This window comes from Pteropus medius, unplaced genomic scaffold (assembly GCF_902729225.1).
Source record: "Pteropus medius unplaced genomic scaffold, Ma_sr-lr_union100, whole genome shotgun sequence".
In the NCBI taxonomy this organism is placed as follows: domain Eukaryota; kingdom Metazoa; phylum Chordata; class Mammalia; order Chiroptera; family Pteropodidae; genus Pteropus; species Pteropus medius.
Window position 1 is genome coordinate 14,730,189 of NW_024352785.1, and position 17,056 is coordinate 14,747,244.

At 34.5% G+C, this 17,056-nt stretch overlaps 1 protein-coding gene and 1 pseudogene across 3 annotated transcripts in view; both read left to right on the plus strand.

The window, feature by feature from the left end:
- SRFBP1 (serum response factor binding protein 1) overlaps window positions 1–17,056 on the plus strand; it is a 56,207-nt gene that overhangs the window by 27,967 nt on the left and 11,184 nt on the right. For 2 of the 3 annotated variants that reach the window (XM_039848529.1, XM_039848531.1), the window contains one exon: window positions 11,573–11,644. The exons of the other annotated variant lie outside the window; for it this stretch is intronic. In XM_039848529.1, coding sequence (XP_039704463.1) covers window positions 11,573–11,644 — 72 coding nt within the window. The remainder of the gene's footprint in view (window positions 1–11,572; window positions 11,645–17,056) is intronic. 3 annotated transcript variants of the gene reach the window in all.
- On the plus strand, window positions 563–681 carry LOC120590952 (uncharacterized; annotated as a pseudogene).

Sequence of the window (17,056 nt, forward strand, 5' to 3'; positions counted from 1 at the left end):
TCTATTCAGTGACAAATGCTAAACAGACGTCTTTTGAAGATCTACTGTACCCTCCAGTCCATCATCATTGTCACTTTAGATCAGAAGCTGAAATTATTTTCACTATTTTAGTTAGTATTGTAGGATTCAAAAAACAAAAGTTTTACCTTATATTATTTAGGCCCTTACTTTACCAGAAAAGTTTACATATTTTTATCGTGTCATCTTGGAGCTATCCTCATGACCATGGCAGTTTATAGCTCAACAAAAATATAGTGGGTCGTGTTTGTTTACCAATACTCTGCTGGTTTATAGAAGTAAGAAATTAATATGATGTTTGCCCTTGAGAAGCTTATAGTCTAATGAGAGAGATGGAGATGTGAACAGAGAGTTTCAATATTGTGTATTAAACACTGATAGATGCATTGGAGGAGGGCCACTTAGTACTTCTTTGAGGATTCATGAAAAGCTTCCTGTAGCATGAACCTAACTTTTAAAAGGTGACCATAACTTCACAAGTTGTAGGATGGGAGTCTTAAATTTATATTGCTTTATTATTTTTGTTTTAGAAAAGTCATAAAGAGTCTATGGCCATGCCACCCTGAACGTGCCCAATCTTGTCTGATCTTGGAAGCTAAGCAGGTTCAGGCCTGGTTAGTACTTGGATGGGAGACCACCTAGGAATACCAGGTGCTGTTGGCATAACAAAAAAAAAAAAGGGGGTTGTAAAGAAAGTATTTGTAGAATCAAGAAATACAAAGTAGTTAGATTATTTTCTTGGTTTTCCCTACATAAAGTTCTGTATTAGGTGTGATAGTGACTTAGATTCATATTTCAACATGGACGAGATTAATGATTAACTGTTTTTTTGTTTTTAATTTAGAAAATAAGTTCGAACGAAAGACATAGTTACGAAATTTGTTCTCTTGTCATAGTTCTGAACAGGGGCAGTGTTTACTGGCAGATCAAGTTTATGCTCTACCCAATACAGAGATAACTGAGATAGTCAGTTTAACAATTTATAATACCTGACAGGTTAAAAGTTTAGTATCCATTCTTTCAGCAAGTATTTTTGAGAATTTACCAAATTCCATTATGATACACCTGAGGGAAAAAAAAATATACGAAGTATTCTGACTTTTAGAATTTATTTTTGGGAAAATTGAGGAAGACAGCATAATAAATAAGTTAATTAATATGTTAGATGCTATGTTATGGAAAATCAGAGCAGAGTAGGAAGGATTAGGAGTGACGTGAAATAGTTTGGTATGTAAATCCAGAGTGCAAAAAAGATTTGCGCTAGAGATAAGAGACTGGGAATTGTTGACTCGTATGTGATATTTATTTTTTTATTTATATTTTAAAATAATTTATGTTTTAATTGCAGTTAACACGTAACATTAGTTTCAGGTGTACAACATAGTGATTAGACATTTATATAACTTACAAGGTAATCACCCCAATAAATCTAGTTCCCATCTGACACTATATATAGTTGCTACGATATTATTGATTATATTCCCTATGCTATACTTTATATCCCCATGACTATTTTGTAAGTACCAATTTGTACTTCTTAACCTCCTTCCCCTTTTTTACCCATCGCCCCAACACCTCTACCATCTGGCATCCATTAGTTTGTTCTCTGTATCTATGAGTCTTTCTGTTTTGTTTATTTTTTATACTCCACATATAAGTGAAATCACGGTATTTGCCTTTCTCGATCTTACTTATTTCACTTAGTATGAATCTTGGTCTATCCATGTTGTTGCATATGGCAAGATTTTATTCTTTTTTATGGCTGAGTAATATTCTATTGTATTTATGTACCATGTCTTATTTATCTAGTTGTCTTATTGATGGGCACTTAGGCTACTTCTATATCTTGGCTATTGACTTCTCTTCTTGGCACTGGAACCCTGAGCTAGAGAGGTGGTATAGGGCTGGGACCCCCGCTCCCTCATCCTGGAGTGATCTCCACAGCCAAGATATCCCTCCCCATTTTTAACCACCCACATGGTTGTGGGGCCAGCCTATTCCACATCTCTGCCCCTCCTGCCAGTCTCAGTGTGGCTTCTTCTGTATATCCTTAGTTGTAGGACTTCTGTTCAGCTAGACTTCAGCAGATTCTCATGATGGTTGTTCTATAGTTGTAATTTTGATGTGGTTGTGAGAGGATACAAGCATAGTGTTTACCTGTTCTGCCATCTTGACTGGAAATCTGACTTGTGACTAGACGAAGTCACTAAGATAGTGATGAGTACCAGGGACAGAATCCTGGTCCACTCTCAAGCTAGAAAGAAGAGGGAGAATTAGCAAAGAAAGCTAAGGAAGAAAAACCAACAGTATGGGTCCTGTAAGTCATGAAGAAAGTATATCAAAGAGAAAGGAGGAATTAACTTGTTAAAAGGTGATGATGATAGGCTAGAGAGGGGAAGAATCAGATGTGCTGATTCATTGAGTAAGAAGATTACTGAGACCTGTTCATTGTACAACATGGAAATCATTGGTGACTTTTACAAGAGTCTTCTTGAAATGTGTTTAAAAGAAAATAAACAGCATTTGGAAATAATGAGGAATTCCTAAGTGCTATATAATTAGGGTGACCATATGACTGTATTTTCCTGAAATTCTCCTAATATTCACCACTTGTGTCCCAGCATAGTTTTTAATAGTGCCTCATTTCACTTTCATATGTGGTCATTGTCATTATTTTTTTTTATCCTACTTATATTTGACCAGTGGTATTCCTTCAAAAGTAGCTTATGTGACTGTGAGAGAATCCCATTAGTTCTTTCTTTTTTGGCATAACAGTGTTTCTGGGATTATACTTTTCTTGCCTCAGATCTGTAATCTTTCTCTAAGAAACCCTGCTTCATTTTAGTGATATTTAGCAAACAGGAGTTGAAATATGGATAGATTTTGATTGAGGTAGAAAGGGAGTGAAAAAACATAGGTGGCCAGTTAGAGAAAGGCATTCCACAAATAAAAATTTTTAAAGCAGAGTTTACCAAGGATACTGAGGTAGGAAAATAGAAAATTTAGTCACTGGTTTCTATGTAAAACTGAATGGGCGACATATGAGACACCCTAGAAGAAATGTAATATTAGAGCAGAAAGATACCTTGAGGACAAGTAATGAATGGAATTGAACGTCAGACCAAAGGTCTTTGACTTTGTTTTGTATTTAGGACAGTGACATATAATGGGTCTTGGAGTTACTAGTCCTGGAGGCAGGAATACTAGTTAGGTCGTTATAATCTCCACAATCCATAATGAAGTATTAAACCTAAAGGTAGGTTAATGGCAATCCAAAGGAGAGAATGAAATTCAACAGATATTGCAGCAGAGAAAGCAGAAAAGGGGATGGGATCATAATAGAAGCATGACAGAGACCCACAGTATCAGATCACTGAGCTGTCTAACCTGAGTAGCAGAGGCTAGAGATGCCATTAATTGCGATAGAGAACACAGGAATAGGTAAAGGAGGATGACACAAATATTTTGTTTGGAAAAATCCCTCACAATTTGATAACGGAGTATAACCTATTGAAGTTCCATCTGGTCGAAGTGTATTTAAGAAATGGTAGGCAATATTTAGAAAATAAGGTTTTTGTTGTCACTGAAGGGTAACCATAATGATATTACCGTCTGGAAAAGCATGAAGATTTGGATGTGAATATCTCTCACGAGTTATTTCAGATCCTTTATTTCAGAGAAATGCATATATTGCCTCATTTCCAAATAGACAATAAAACTGCAGAATCCAGACTTTTCTTGGTACCTTATAATTCCTTGTATTGGGAATTAACCCCTTAAAATCATATTCCAATTTTGATCATATTTTGGAAAATACAAACAAGTTTCATGTTTTACTAAATTAAAAGCCTTAATAAGAGTCTCTTGGAATTTAAAATGTCAACAGGATTGCTGCCTCCAAGTTACTTTTTGTCTTGATACAGTGTTCCGCTCCACTGATTTAGAATAGTCAAGTTGTAGACATACTTCCCTCCACTCAACCAGAGACAACACTACACTGATGATGTAGTTATGAGTCAGTATCTGGTAGTCCCTCCTTATTCACTTTCCGTGGTTTCAGTTACCCGTGGTCAAATGTGGTCTGAAAATATTAAGTGAAAAATTCCAGAAATAAACAATTCATAAGTTCTAAATTGTGCACTGTTCTGAGTAGCATGATGAAATCCCCGACCCAAAATGTGAATTTTCCCTTTGTCCAGGATATCCACACTATATATGCTACCCACCTATTAGTCACTTACTAACCATCTTGGCCATCAAATCAACTGTCTAAGTATCAGAGTTCTTGTGTTCAAGTAACCCTTATTTACTTAATAATGTCCCCAAAACACAAAATTAGTGATGCTGGTGGTTATGCCAAAGAGAAGCCGTAAAAATCTTCCTTTAAATGAAAAGGTGAATACAATACGATATTTTGAGAGAAAGTGAGAGGGAGGGGATTCACATACCTTTTTTATGGTCTGTTGTTCACATACCTTTCACATACCTTTTTTATGGTCTGTTATAATTGTTCTGTTTTACTGTTGTACTCTAGTTATTGTTAATCCCTGACAGCACCCAATTTATAAATTAAACTTTGTCATAGGTATGTACGTATAGGAAAAATATAGAGTTCGGTAGTATCTGTGATTTGCGGCATCCTCTAGGGGATCTTAGAGTGTATCTTCATTGGATAAGGGGGACTGCTGTATTTGATTGTTCAAACAAAAGCCTCTGGAGAGAAGAAAAACAAGAAGATAGCCAAAAACCCTAAATTGGGATTACCTAATTCCAGTTAAATTTGCTATTTAAAATAAAATATGCAGTAGCATCTGACAGTGTAAATTAAGGGAACTGGGATGTTCTCGTGGATCTGGTTATTTGTGGATGACTTGAGCAATGTTAGTTTAATATGATTAGGAAGGAATTAAAACAATTTCTAATTTATCACCACTGACTGATGAGAAGATATGGCAAAAAGCAAAATGTGGGGATTCTAGTCCTTAACTTCGTTACAATACCTCGAATGAGTCTCTTAAAAACTTTCTTAGGTTATCATTTTCTCTTCTATAAAATTGAGTGGGTCAGGGGTCCTCAAGATCACCTGGAAGCTTAGTGATTCATTAGAGGGATTCACAGGATTCAAAGTTTTTTATATTCACAGTAACAGTTTATTACTATTTAAGGATACAGATTAAAATCAGCAAAAGGAAAAGGCACATGGGAGAAGTCCAGGAGAAACTAAGCATAAGCATGTGGTGTCTTCTCCCAGTATAGTTACATGGACACACTCCTGGCAATGAAGTGTGACAACTTACAAAGCATTGCCATCCAAGGAAACACTTGAACCTTGATGTCCAGGATTTTGATTGGGAGCCAGTCACATAGGCACGAATCACCTACATGAATGACTTCAGCTACTCACTCACCAGCCTCCCAAAGCAAAGAAGTGGCCACCATAAATCACATTGTTAGCATAAACTATCTTGTCAGATTGGTACTCTCTGGCGCAAGGGCTCAAAGCTCATCTCTCAGGAGCTGGCCAAGGGCCAGGCCTGAAGATAAGCCTTTTCCAGGAATGCACAAAATTTGAGCAATGCAGGCCTGCTGAGTTAACTCTTCTGCACAAGTGTAGAATTATGAATAACTGAAGTCCCTTATAATTCTAATGTTTTATTAATAGATTAATAACTTCTAGCATAAATATTGTAAAGAATTTAAGGCTTTATTTTGTCTTTGGATAATTCTATTTGAAAGCGTAAATAAATTGATGCTAGAAAATAACACTGGATCAAATGTCTAAAAATAAAAGAATATGTGACTTATACAAGTCAGCACAGAGCCCTGCTCACTGATGAATAAGCTCCCAAATGAGAAGATTAAAATTTTCAGAATTGAATCATTTTAAGGAAATCCAAGGAAAGGAAACTACTTAATTCAGCCTAGTTACAGATGCTAAATTTAGTTTGCATTTATTAGCAAATTACTGATATTTTTAATTTCCCATGCATTGGTGATAAATTTAAACATTTTTAATGAAAAACCTTTGCATCATTTTTGTACAGTTCAGTAAATTGCTCGTTTTACCTGTTTAATTTATAGTGCAGTGTTCCATATTTACACCTGTTATATAACTGTGGTATCTTCTTCATTTTTGTTTATCCTTGATTCATGGTTTTTGGCATATCATTGTTGCATTTTTTTATTTTTATATTTTTTTCAGTAACAGTTGACATACAACACAACAATTAGACATTTATATAACTTGAGTGATCATCCTGATAAATACAGTACCCATCTGATACCACTGACTATATTCTCCATATTATATTCTACATCCCCATGAGTGTTCTATAACTACCAATTTGTAGTCTTAATCCTCTCTCCACTTCCTATCCTCCCACCACCCAATCTGACAACCGTCAAAATGCTCTCTGTTTCTATGAGCTTCTTTTTGTTGTTTGTTTGTCTTGTTCTCTAGAGTCCATATGTGGCATTTGTCTTTCTCTGTCTGACTTACTCCACTCAGCACAATACCCTCTAGGTCTATCCATGTTGTTGCAAATGGTAAGATTTTGTTCTTTTAATGGCTGAGTAATATTCCATTGTGTATTTATAGCACCTCTTCTGTATCCATTCATTTATTGATGGACACCCAGATGGCCTCAATATCTTGGTTATTATAAATAATACTGCAATGAACATAGGGATTCACATGTCCCCTCAAAGTAGTGTTTTGGGTTTCTTCAAATAAATACTGAAAAGTAGAATGACTGGGTCCTTCTTTGTCTCTTGTTATAGTCTTTGTTTTAAAGTGTATTTTGTTTGCTATTACAATTATTGCTACCCCAGCTTTTTTTGGTTTCCATTTTCATGTAACATCTTTTTTCACCCCTTTACTTTCAGTCTGTGTGTGTCTTTCAATCTGATGTGAGTCTCGTGTAGGTAGCTTATATGAGTCTTGTTTCCATATCTATTTAGCCACCTTATCTTTTGATTGGAACATTTAATCCATTTACGTTTAAAGTAGTGGTTGCAAGATATGTAGTTATTGCCATTTTATTATCCATATTTTTTCCTTTTTTTCCTTTTTTCCTCTTCTTTTTAAAGAAGTACCTCCAACATCTCCTATAACATTGTCTTGGTGGTGATGAACTCCTTTAGCTTTTTCTTTTCTGGGAAGTTTTTTATTTATCCTTTGATTCTGAATGATAGCTTTGCTGGGTAGAGTAATCTTGGTTATAGATCCTGGCTTGTGTTTAGTTTGCTCTTTTTCTAGTTTCTTAATGTGGAAGCTTATATTACTGATTTTCACTTTTCCATGTAAATATTTCCTGCTTATCTCTTCTGGCCTGCAAAGTTTCTGTTGAGAAATCAGCTGATAGTCTTATAGGAGCTCCCTTATAGGTAATTAACTGCTTTTCTCTTGCTGCTTTTAAGAGTCTCTCTTTGTCTTTATCGTTTTGCATTTTGATTGTGATATGTCTTGGTGTGGGCCTCGTTGGGTTTGAGACTTTTTTGGGACTCTGCACTTCTTGGGCTTGTATGTCTTATTTCCTTCACCGGATTAAGGAAATTTTCAGTCATTATTTCTTTAAATAAGTTTTCAATTCCTTACTCTCTTTCTTCTCCTGGTATCCTTGTAATGCTAATGTTGGTATGCTTGATGTCCCAGAGGCCTCTTAAACTATCCTAATTTTTTTGGATTCTTTTTTCTTGTTGCTATTCTTATTAGGTGTTTTCTGCTACCTTAACCTTCTAAATTGCTGATTTGATTCCCTGCTTCATCTAAGCAATGGTTAATTTCTTCCAAGGAATTTTTCATTTCAGTTATTGTATTATTTATTTCCGACTGATTCCTGTTTATGTTTTTTATCTACACTTTTATGTTTTCTATCTCTTTGTTAAAGTTTTCACTAAGTTCCTCTACTCTTTCTCTAAGTTCGTTGAGCATCCTTATAAAACGTGCTTTGAACTCTGCATCTAGTAGGTTGCTTGTCTCTATTTTGTTGAGTTCTTTTTCTGGAATTTTGTTCTGTTCTTTTGTTTGGGACATGTTTCTTTGTCTTCTCAGTTTGGCTGCCAATTTGTGTTTGTTTCTATGTATTGGGTAGGGCCTCTATGTCTCCTGGTCTTAGTAGAGTCACTTTATGTACTAGGTGTGCTCTGGGGCTCAGTGACACAGTCTTACCTACCTGGTCACCTAAGCTGGGTGTTCCAGGTATGTCCCTTGTATGGGTTGTGTGTGTCCTCCTGTTGTAGTCGAGTCTTGGTTTCTGTTTGCTCATCAGTGGAAGGGATTGACCCTCGAGCTGATTGGTTGTGAGGACTGGCAGTGACCAGTGGAGGAGCAGTCATGTAGGAATGATCCTATAGAGCAAGATTCACTTTAGCAGGGCTCTGGTGCCTGCCCTGTCTGCCCTTTGGGTGTGTCGTCCTCAGATGTGATCCCAGGTGGTGCTAGAAGCCAGCCATTGGGCATGCAGACCAGGGCCTCCTGGGAGGGGCCTTGCCGTAAGCCAAGTTCACCTGCAGCCTGTTCCCTGCCCAGGGCTACATAGCATGAGCCACCAAGCAATCCACAGACGGCTACTACCCACAGTGAGCTTGGAAGTGCCTTGAGAGGCCAAGTCACAAAGTGAGGCCTGCTGCTGCTAGTGCTGGGCCTAGGGCTGCTCAGCAAGAGGTACAGGGCATGCTGAGACCAGATGCTGCTTATTTAGGTTTTGTGAACCGTTAAGAGATTTTAGGAAAATGCACAGCATGAACCCAGGCAAGCCGTTTGTATGGAAAATCCACTGGAAGCAGCTAGGGCAGGCTTGCAATTTCGGAGGGGCAGGGTCTCAGAGACTCAACAGGTTGGGGCAACCAGTGTTAGCTACGCTGGAGATCCAACAGATTTGGTGGCCACTGGGTCTGCGAGCCAAAATGGGGAGAGCTCAACAAAAGAACAGTGCCCTCTGCCAACACTTGTGTATGGGAGAAAGCTGCCCTCCAGCCCTCGCCCTGAAGCCAGATAATTCGTTTCCTCCTTGTATGTTCCTAGTGCCTTTCGAGCAGCTGCCCCAGAGCTAGAGCTCAGAGCGAGTGAGTCAGTCTCTGAGTAAGTCTGTGCGCGGACCCTTTAAGAGGAGTCTCAGCTCCTGTAGTGCTCCGTCTTAGCCACAGACTCCACTGTTTTTCACAGCCAGAAATTGTGGGGACTTCTGTTCCTGGCACTGGAGCTCCGGGCTAGGGAGCCTGGTGTGGGGCCGGGACCCCTCACACCTCCAGGGGGACCTCCACAGCTGAGATATTTCTTCCAATTCTCAACCGCCACACACAGGAGTGGGGCCAACCTGGCATTTCTGCCTTCTCCTACCAGTCCAGAATTGGCCTCTTATATGTGTCCCTAGTTGTAGGACTTTTGTTCAGCTAGAGTTCACACGACTCCCAAATGATCAATGGTGGCTGTTCTGTAGTTTAGTTGTAATTTTGATATGGTTATGAGATGCAGCAAGCATAACGTTTACATACTACACCAACTTGACCAGAACTCTGGTTCATGGTTTTCTAGTTGAGAATAATTCTATTTGTATCTACATGTCTTTTTTTTTCTTTTTAGCCACTTAATGTGTTTGAGTCATATTTAAAATTTCTTTGATTTAAAATGTTCAAAAACATTTTTTTAATAGAAGTTTAGGTTTTTTTTTTCTCCCAAGTTCATAATGTATGACTTTGCTATAAAATTTGCAAATTACCATATGGAATAATGCATTTTATTTTGTATTCAAAATTGCAGAATATTTGCAATGGTTATATTTAATTTAAAGAAAGAAAAACCATTCTAAAATTTAAGAGAAATACTTTTATCTGAAAAAAAAATGCATTGGAATTAGTTTTGTATAAAAAAGCTTAGTTTTCCTCTCCCGTTAGTCATTTTACTTAGAATTAATTCCATACACAAGAAATGGCATAATGTAAAATTGCCATATAAACTGCACTGTTTTTCTTTCACATTTTTAATTGATATTTTATTAACTATGATTAAGTGTGGTGCAGAAAGGGACCAAATGACTTTTCAACACTATATACATGTAAATTTCTTTGGAATAGGCACATAGCTGCTATTTAAATGTGCATTGCTGGGTCTAGAAATGGATCTTAGTTTTCCAGTTGGCATGAAATCTTTTCTCAGAGCAGTCTTAATCTTTTAGCTGGCATTGATTGGCTTATTAGCTAACATAGTTTCTAGCCATTCACAATATAGTATCTATATTTCAGTGAGTCTTTAAGTAGTGTTTTGCCTTCCTCCATTATAAATAAAAATTATATTAATGTAATAAAGTTGTACTTTGCAGCACTGTACTAGTCCTGGCTGTTTTTTCCAGTATTTATTTGTTCTCTTTAGTTTTGCTTCTCTAAAACAAAAAGCCCACATTGGCAACTAAAATTTCTTTGAAAAATCTTGAATTTGACTTTTATATTGATGAGACTTTACTGACGTCTTTAGATTTTCTGTTTTCTTACCAAGAAATAGTCCAATTCTGTTTAACAAATGTGACATTGTACTAGGAACTAATAGTCAAAGCTGAATAAAATGCTGTTCTCACCCTTGAAGAACTTGCACTCTAGGCTCTTCATTCCATTTTTCATTGAAAGAAATGGAAGACAAAGGTTAATATAAATTATTCCCTGACTATTTCATGTAGTTCCTCAGGCCATTTCTTTTTGACTGGATGGCTCATTGCCTGACTTTATTCAAGCTTGCTTGCTTCCTTCCCATGTACTTGAAGGACCAAGCTGGTTAGAGTATACTTCTACTTCTGAATAGTTAGCCAGAAAGCTGGAATTGTTGAAACTCTGTATATATATTCACGTACATTAGGAAAACCTGATAACTGTTAATATAGAAAAAATTCATTTTTGTATGATCTTAAAATCATCCATCTATTCATCCGTTCACTAATTTCCCTTAGTGAAATGAATATCAAACTAAAATTCTCTTAAACATGAAGAAGGGTGTGTGATAAAATAACCATGTAAACATTGCCATTTTCTTATTTTTCTCTCTGCTTTTCTGTGTGTTTTTTTTTAATTTTCTAAAATAAATGTGGATTAATTCCTTGCATAATATAAAAATATCTTGTAGTTTATATTTGTTTAAAAGTTAAAGTTAAATATTTCTCTAAATCTCTACATTTCTCTATGATGAAATTATCAGTGTCTTATAATGTCATTAAAATAAGTAAAAATCTCTTTAAATTTAAGAAGTCTTAAATTAACGTTATGAATTATTTTAATCTTATTTTTATTAAAGAAATGTTTTTAGTATTCTGGAGATTTATAGTGCATTGAATTTTCTGGCCTCTATGGAATCTGAATATAATTGTCTTCGGGGGATTAGCTCTTAAAACATTTTTCTATGGCTTTTTTTTCATAGCATGATAATTTCTTACTGTGTGATAGGAGTTATTCTCTTCTAAAAATTAAGAGTTTATTTAATTTCAAATTTATTAAAAGCAAAACATGGGAAGGAATGTAACTTAATAGTTTAGATTCATAACTAATTTTTTTTTTTTTAATTTTTTTACAGGAATTGAAACCTGATGTAATAACTAAATCTGCTCTTGGTGATGATATCAATTTTGAAAAAATCTGCAAAAAGGTATATCTGCAGTGGATTGTATTTTTTTAGGAAAAGTTTCTTATTTATATTTTCGACTGACTTTTTCTCATCACTGCTTTTCTTGATAAGAAAACTTATAAAGAAGCCAGCTACTATTAGTATATAATGATTTTTCTCACTTGAGCTTCATATTGCCACTAAAAAAAAATTTATGTTAATTTATGAAATTTACTTTGCTGTGTTATCACACCTTCAAGGTTCTTAAAGGCATTTTATATTTAGTGTGACATTTATGTGATAGTTAACAATTAGTGATCTTACTAATTAGAACAAAGAATCTTTACTCTTTCCAAATAATTTCTATGACTATCTCATTTAATCCCTATATTTACTCTGTGAGAGATTATTTTTACCCTTTTTTCTTTTAACAAATGAGGAAACTAAAAGAATGAAGTAACCGATTAAGACTATATACCACTATTATGTGGCACAGCTTGAATCCTTGGATTCAATTCCTTGGATTTGCCTCTCCTGTTTCTTTCTATTTGCCTGTTGCATTTCCGCCCACTTTGTTAATGCCTACATAAGACAGTTCCACCTGAGAATAGATTTTAGATAGATTTTTCTCTATTGCTTTTCTGTCTTCAGTTTCATTGACATTTACTCTCATCTTTATTACTTCTTTCTTGCATTTGTGTTTACTTTGCTCTTTTTCTAGTTTCTTAATGTGGGAGCTTATATTACTTTTTCTAACGTAAGCATCTAATGCTATAAATTTCCCTCTAAGCCCTACTTTAGCTCCCGTACATTTAATAAGTTATATTTTCATTTTCTTTTAGTTCAAAATGTTTTGAGTTTCCTTTGAAACTTTATCTTTGACCTATAGTTTAATTAGAATTATATTTTTAATTTCTGAGCAGTTAGGAGGTTTTCCGGGTATCTTTTAGTTACTTTAGTTTTCTTTATGATCCATGAGCATACTTCTTATGATTTTTATTCTTTTAACTTTATTTGTGTTATGGTCCAGAGTATGGCTTGTCTTGATAACTATTTTATGTGCACTTGAAAACAATATGTATTCTTTTGGGATCAGAGCCCTATAAATGTCATTAGATTAAATTAGTTGATGATGGTGTTCATGTGGTTTCTATCTTTACTGATTTTCTGCCTACTTGTTTTATTGATTACCAAAAGAGGTATGTTGGAATCTTCAGCTATAAGTGTCAAGTTGCCGATTCCAGCTTAAGGAAAAAAATACTCTTATTCTATATTTATGTAGACTAGCACTTACTTCTCTACAGTTAATTGATACTAGTTAGACATGTTAAATGTTAAAGCATTTTATTTTAAGAAGGCCCGAATATGAAAGGTTTTTGCTTGAGGGGTGAGAGGATTTGTTGTTGCCATTACTGTCCTTGTCAGAAAAGCAATACCAGAGTCATGAGCACGATTTTACAATAGTGTCTTTATCTTATACTGCTACACTTTTACAGTAAATATTATTTCATAAGTTTCATAATGAGAGGAAAGAACTAGTATTATAGTTTTAAACTTGTGGTTTTATCCATATCTCACACAAAATATTGACATGTTAAATAGGATAGTGGTAAATGTATAAAAATATGGCAGAATATATTTCTGTTTTCTCTGGGAGTTTAAAAAATTAGAAGTTTAAGATTTTTACAAGAATATTTTTTGTAATATTTTTTGAACTTTCTGGTTACTAAATTCTAAAAAGTATTTCATTAACATTTAATTTGTGGTGAGAGTAAAAAGCAGTTTATTTTTGGTTCTCTAATAATATTGTTTTCCTTTAAACCCTAACAGTAAAACTTGGCAATATTTATTACATAACTTGAACTTGGAAATATCCAAAATAAAATATCCTGTGTCTTTTCTTTTTAAATTTCTCAGCCAGATTTTCACTTTGGAAGGTTAATATTAGTAAATATATGTGTGATATGTGTAAAATATATGTGTAATATGTGTAAAATATATGTGTAATATGTGTAAAATTTTAGGGTATCATTTTCCATTTGCAACACTTTGTGAAACCTGATTAATTTTCTGCTCTTTTGTACCTTCCTCCGAAGAAAGGAAGTAAAAGAGGTAGAGAGGGAGGAAGGGAAAATAGTTCTGTTTCATCTAAGTTCTTGATGGATTTAAACTGTTTTGTTACTATTTTATTTCATTTGTGATATCTTTCCATTGGGTTCAGGTTCTTTCATATCAAAATCTGGTAATAAATTAAACCTCTAAAACAAAAATGAGGTAAGCAGCTGAATGTTGTAAAGAGAGGACTGTTATTCTTTAGTTTGCCATAGGAAGGGAGCTGACTGGAAGATGACCAAATATGAAATAAGTCTATTACACAGAGCTGCGCACATTTGAGGTTATCTGACCATCAGAATAGAACACAATAAACTAATTTGTGTAACATCTTACAGCTTGAACAATTATACATTCTTATCTTAATTGATCTTATAACAATGATCTCTTATAGAAAGTATTCATGTGTGTATGTGTGCACGTGTATATATAGCAATAGTGATAGTGTATTTATCTTTCAAATTCAGAAAGAGAGTAGAAGAGTTAATAAGTAACCAGTTAATATGTATATGATGGGAGTTTAAAGCTAGAGAGTTTAGGGACAGAAACACTGACATTTCCAGACTGCTGTTGCCAGAATTTCAGGAGCATCTCAATTCAAAATATCTGTTGCATACATAGCAATCAGCTAGGCACTGTGGAAGCTATGAAGGGACTAGGAGACACAGAATATGTTCTAAAGGAATATGTAATCCAGTAGAAAATAAAAGACAGTTACATTAAACAACTGTAGGGTGAGAGGAAGCAAATTTGTTAACATCTACAGTTGCCTGACTCATTTAGTGCTGTATATATGTTAGCTTTCTCAGGGAAGATGGTGATTACCCCATTTAACAAATGAGACAGTATATGTACCTGTAGGAAATGACAGGTCCAAGGTCTAAATCTAGGTCTCTGTCTATAAAATGAAAGTTTAGGACAAAAGGATGGAATCCGGTTCCATATATATAAGACTGCACTTTAGAATCACAAGGTCATAGGAATTATGTAAATGAGTTCAGTGTATATATAATGGTCTCCTGCCCATTTAAATGTGAACTCTAAGCCTTAGTTTGCCACAATTTTTCAGATCCAGCTGAACGGACTGTTTCCAATTATGTCTCTAAATGTTTTTAATAAGTACAAATATTAGCATGTTGATTTATATCTTTAGGTAAAACTTAGAATTGAAATTAAGTACACTTAATATCAAAAGTACTGCTACTCGCATTCTACCTTTACCAGTTCATTTAGAGCCAGTTCGTTTTAGGCATCATTTCAAAGGAATGAACATTTCATGTAACAGAGCTTTTTCATTTGTAGACCGTTGTTTATAGTCACATGTACATTCTCAAAATTCTTTTCAAAATTCAATACCAAATGCTTTGTGTTCACAGTAAATAACCATATGCCAAAATAAAAAATTTTTCCATTAAAAGATGAGGTGTTTTCCCTTTTTTATTTAATTTATTTGAAATGGAAGAAACTGAAGGTGTGTTAAGCCACAGTTTCCTGAGAACTTTCCATGGCAAACATTGTGTCAGCTTTAAATAAGGAAAGCTGTGGCTTCTTTCTTACTCCTCAATATTGAGAAGACTTTAATGCAGGTGTTAAAACTTTTCTCACAGAGACTACTTAGGCTTTTAAGCTTCAAAATAAATTTATTTAAATTTAAGATGTATGGCATACTGTATTTGAATTTTTTCTATAAACCTTCATAGCATTTTCTGTCTCTTACGAAGTTTATCACATTCTGCCTTGGAATAGTTATTTCTGCATTCGTCTTAACCTTTTAAATTAGAGCAAGGTCATGAGCTTCAAAAGATGGTGTTTTTGTCTTTATTTGTAAGACCAAGCCTTCACATAATGCCCTGTTTATGCAGATACAAGCTATAAATAGATATAAAGAGGGTAGAAGAAAGACAGACAGTAGATTAATATGGAGAGATAAAGGAATTGAAGTCTTTCATGGCAGGGACTGCACTACTAATTCTTGTGAGTTCCTGCACTTAAGGAAATAGCAGCAGAGACCCAACACTACTACCAAAGGTTGAGCCCACTTGTTTCACAAGCTTCTTTTTTATATTTATATTTAATTTCTTTCCAAAAACGGTTTAAGAGTGACTTGGAGTTAGGTCACAAAATAAGAGAAAGTTATCTCAAATAGTTTAGAAGAAAACTAGTTTCTCAACAAATATTCTCATACTAGACTGAATTCAGAAACCTGACTTTGGTACATGTAGTTGCTAAAATGTTTGATTTAAAGAAAGTCTTAGTTCAAAATGATCAAATTCTATAAATTACAGCAATCATTTAAGTAAACTTTTAAAAATTTCTCCTAAGTAAAAATGTCCAATTTAACCTTCCTTTAATTTTATTTTTCAGAAAGCAATTAGAAATCATTCATTTAATTTTTTAAATTCAAATTTTAACATGAGGTAAAGGGAACACAGACCAAAGGTGTTATCTAACAATTATACTAACAGACTTGACTTGATTTCAAGAATACCTAGCCAGTTTCCTATCTCAAGCCTTTATGTCATTTGAATGCTCTGCTGTTACATATGGCCGCATAGGCTATATATACCGCAGAACTGACAACTAGAGTGCGAGTACAACCCTGGAATTAAGCAATGAACAGCCCTTTTCAAATCAGTCTCACTTCTTACTAAGCTGGTATGTTCCCCCAAATCAGTCCTCCACAAAGGCTGGAACATAAAATACAGTTATAGAGGAACAAATATAACAAATAAGAATAACAAATTCATTTATTAGATTAATACATAATTGTACAATTTGAAACTTATTCTAGTTTTTCATAAATAGAATTTACCGAAATTGAATAATTAAGTCACTCTGGTATATTTTCCAGGATAGAGAAATAACTTTAGTAAATAAACTCAATGATAAAGTGGGTCTTGAAACAGTATTTACCTAGAGTCAACACTAGATATACAGATATTACCACTGCTCTTCTAAAACTTTTTATAACTAAGATGGGAAAATATAGCTAACTATGGAAAGAAAAACACCTAGTTCATCAAAGCTTTTAGCAAATTGCCAAACAGAGATTCAAGAACAATAGTAGACATGTTTTGAACAATTATACATGAATATATTTTATCAAAATCTATTTAGGATTCCCAGACTTTCTTATCTAAAAATGTGAAATTAATGTGATGAGAGTAGTTACTTTCTGATATTTCTGTTATACAAATACAGATGTTCATATATTGGGGATTATCTTGGAAGTGAATTTTTAGTTGCTACAGAAAATAGACTGAAAAGAGCAATTTAAAGGTAAAGAGCTGCTGCTGCAATGTCTTTTTTTTCCCCTGAGGGAAAGGCAGGTTCCTGGAGCGT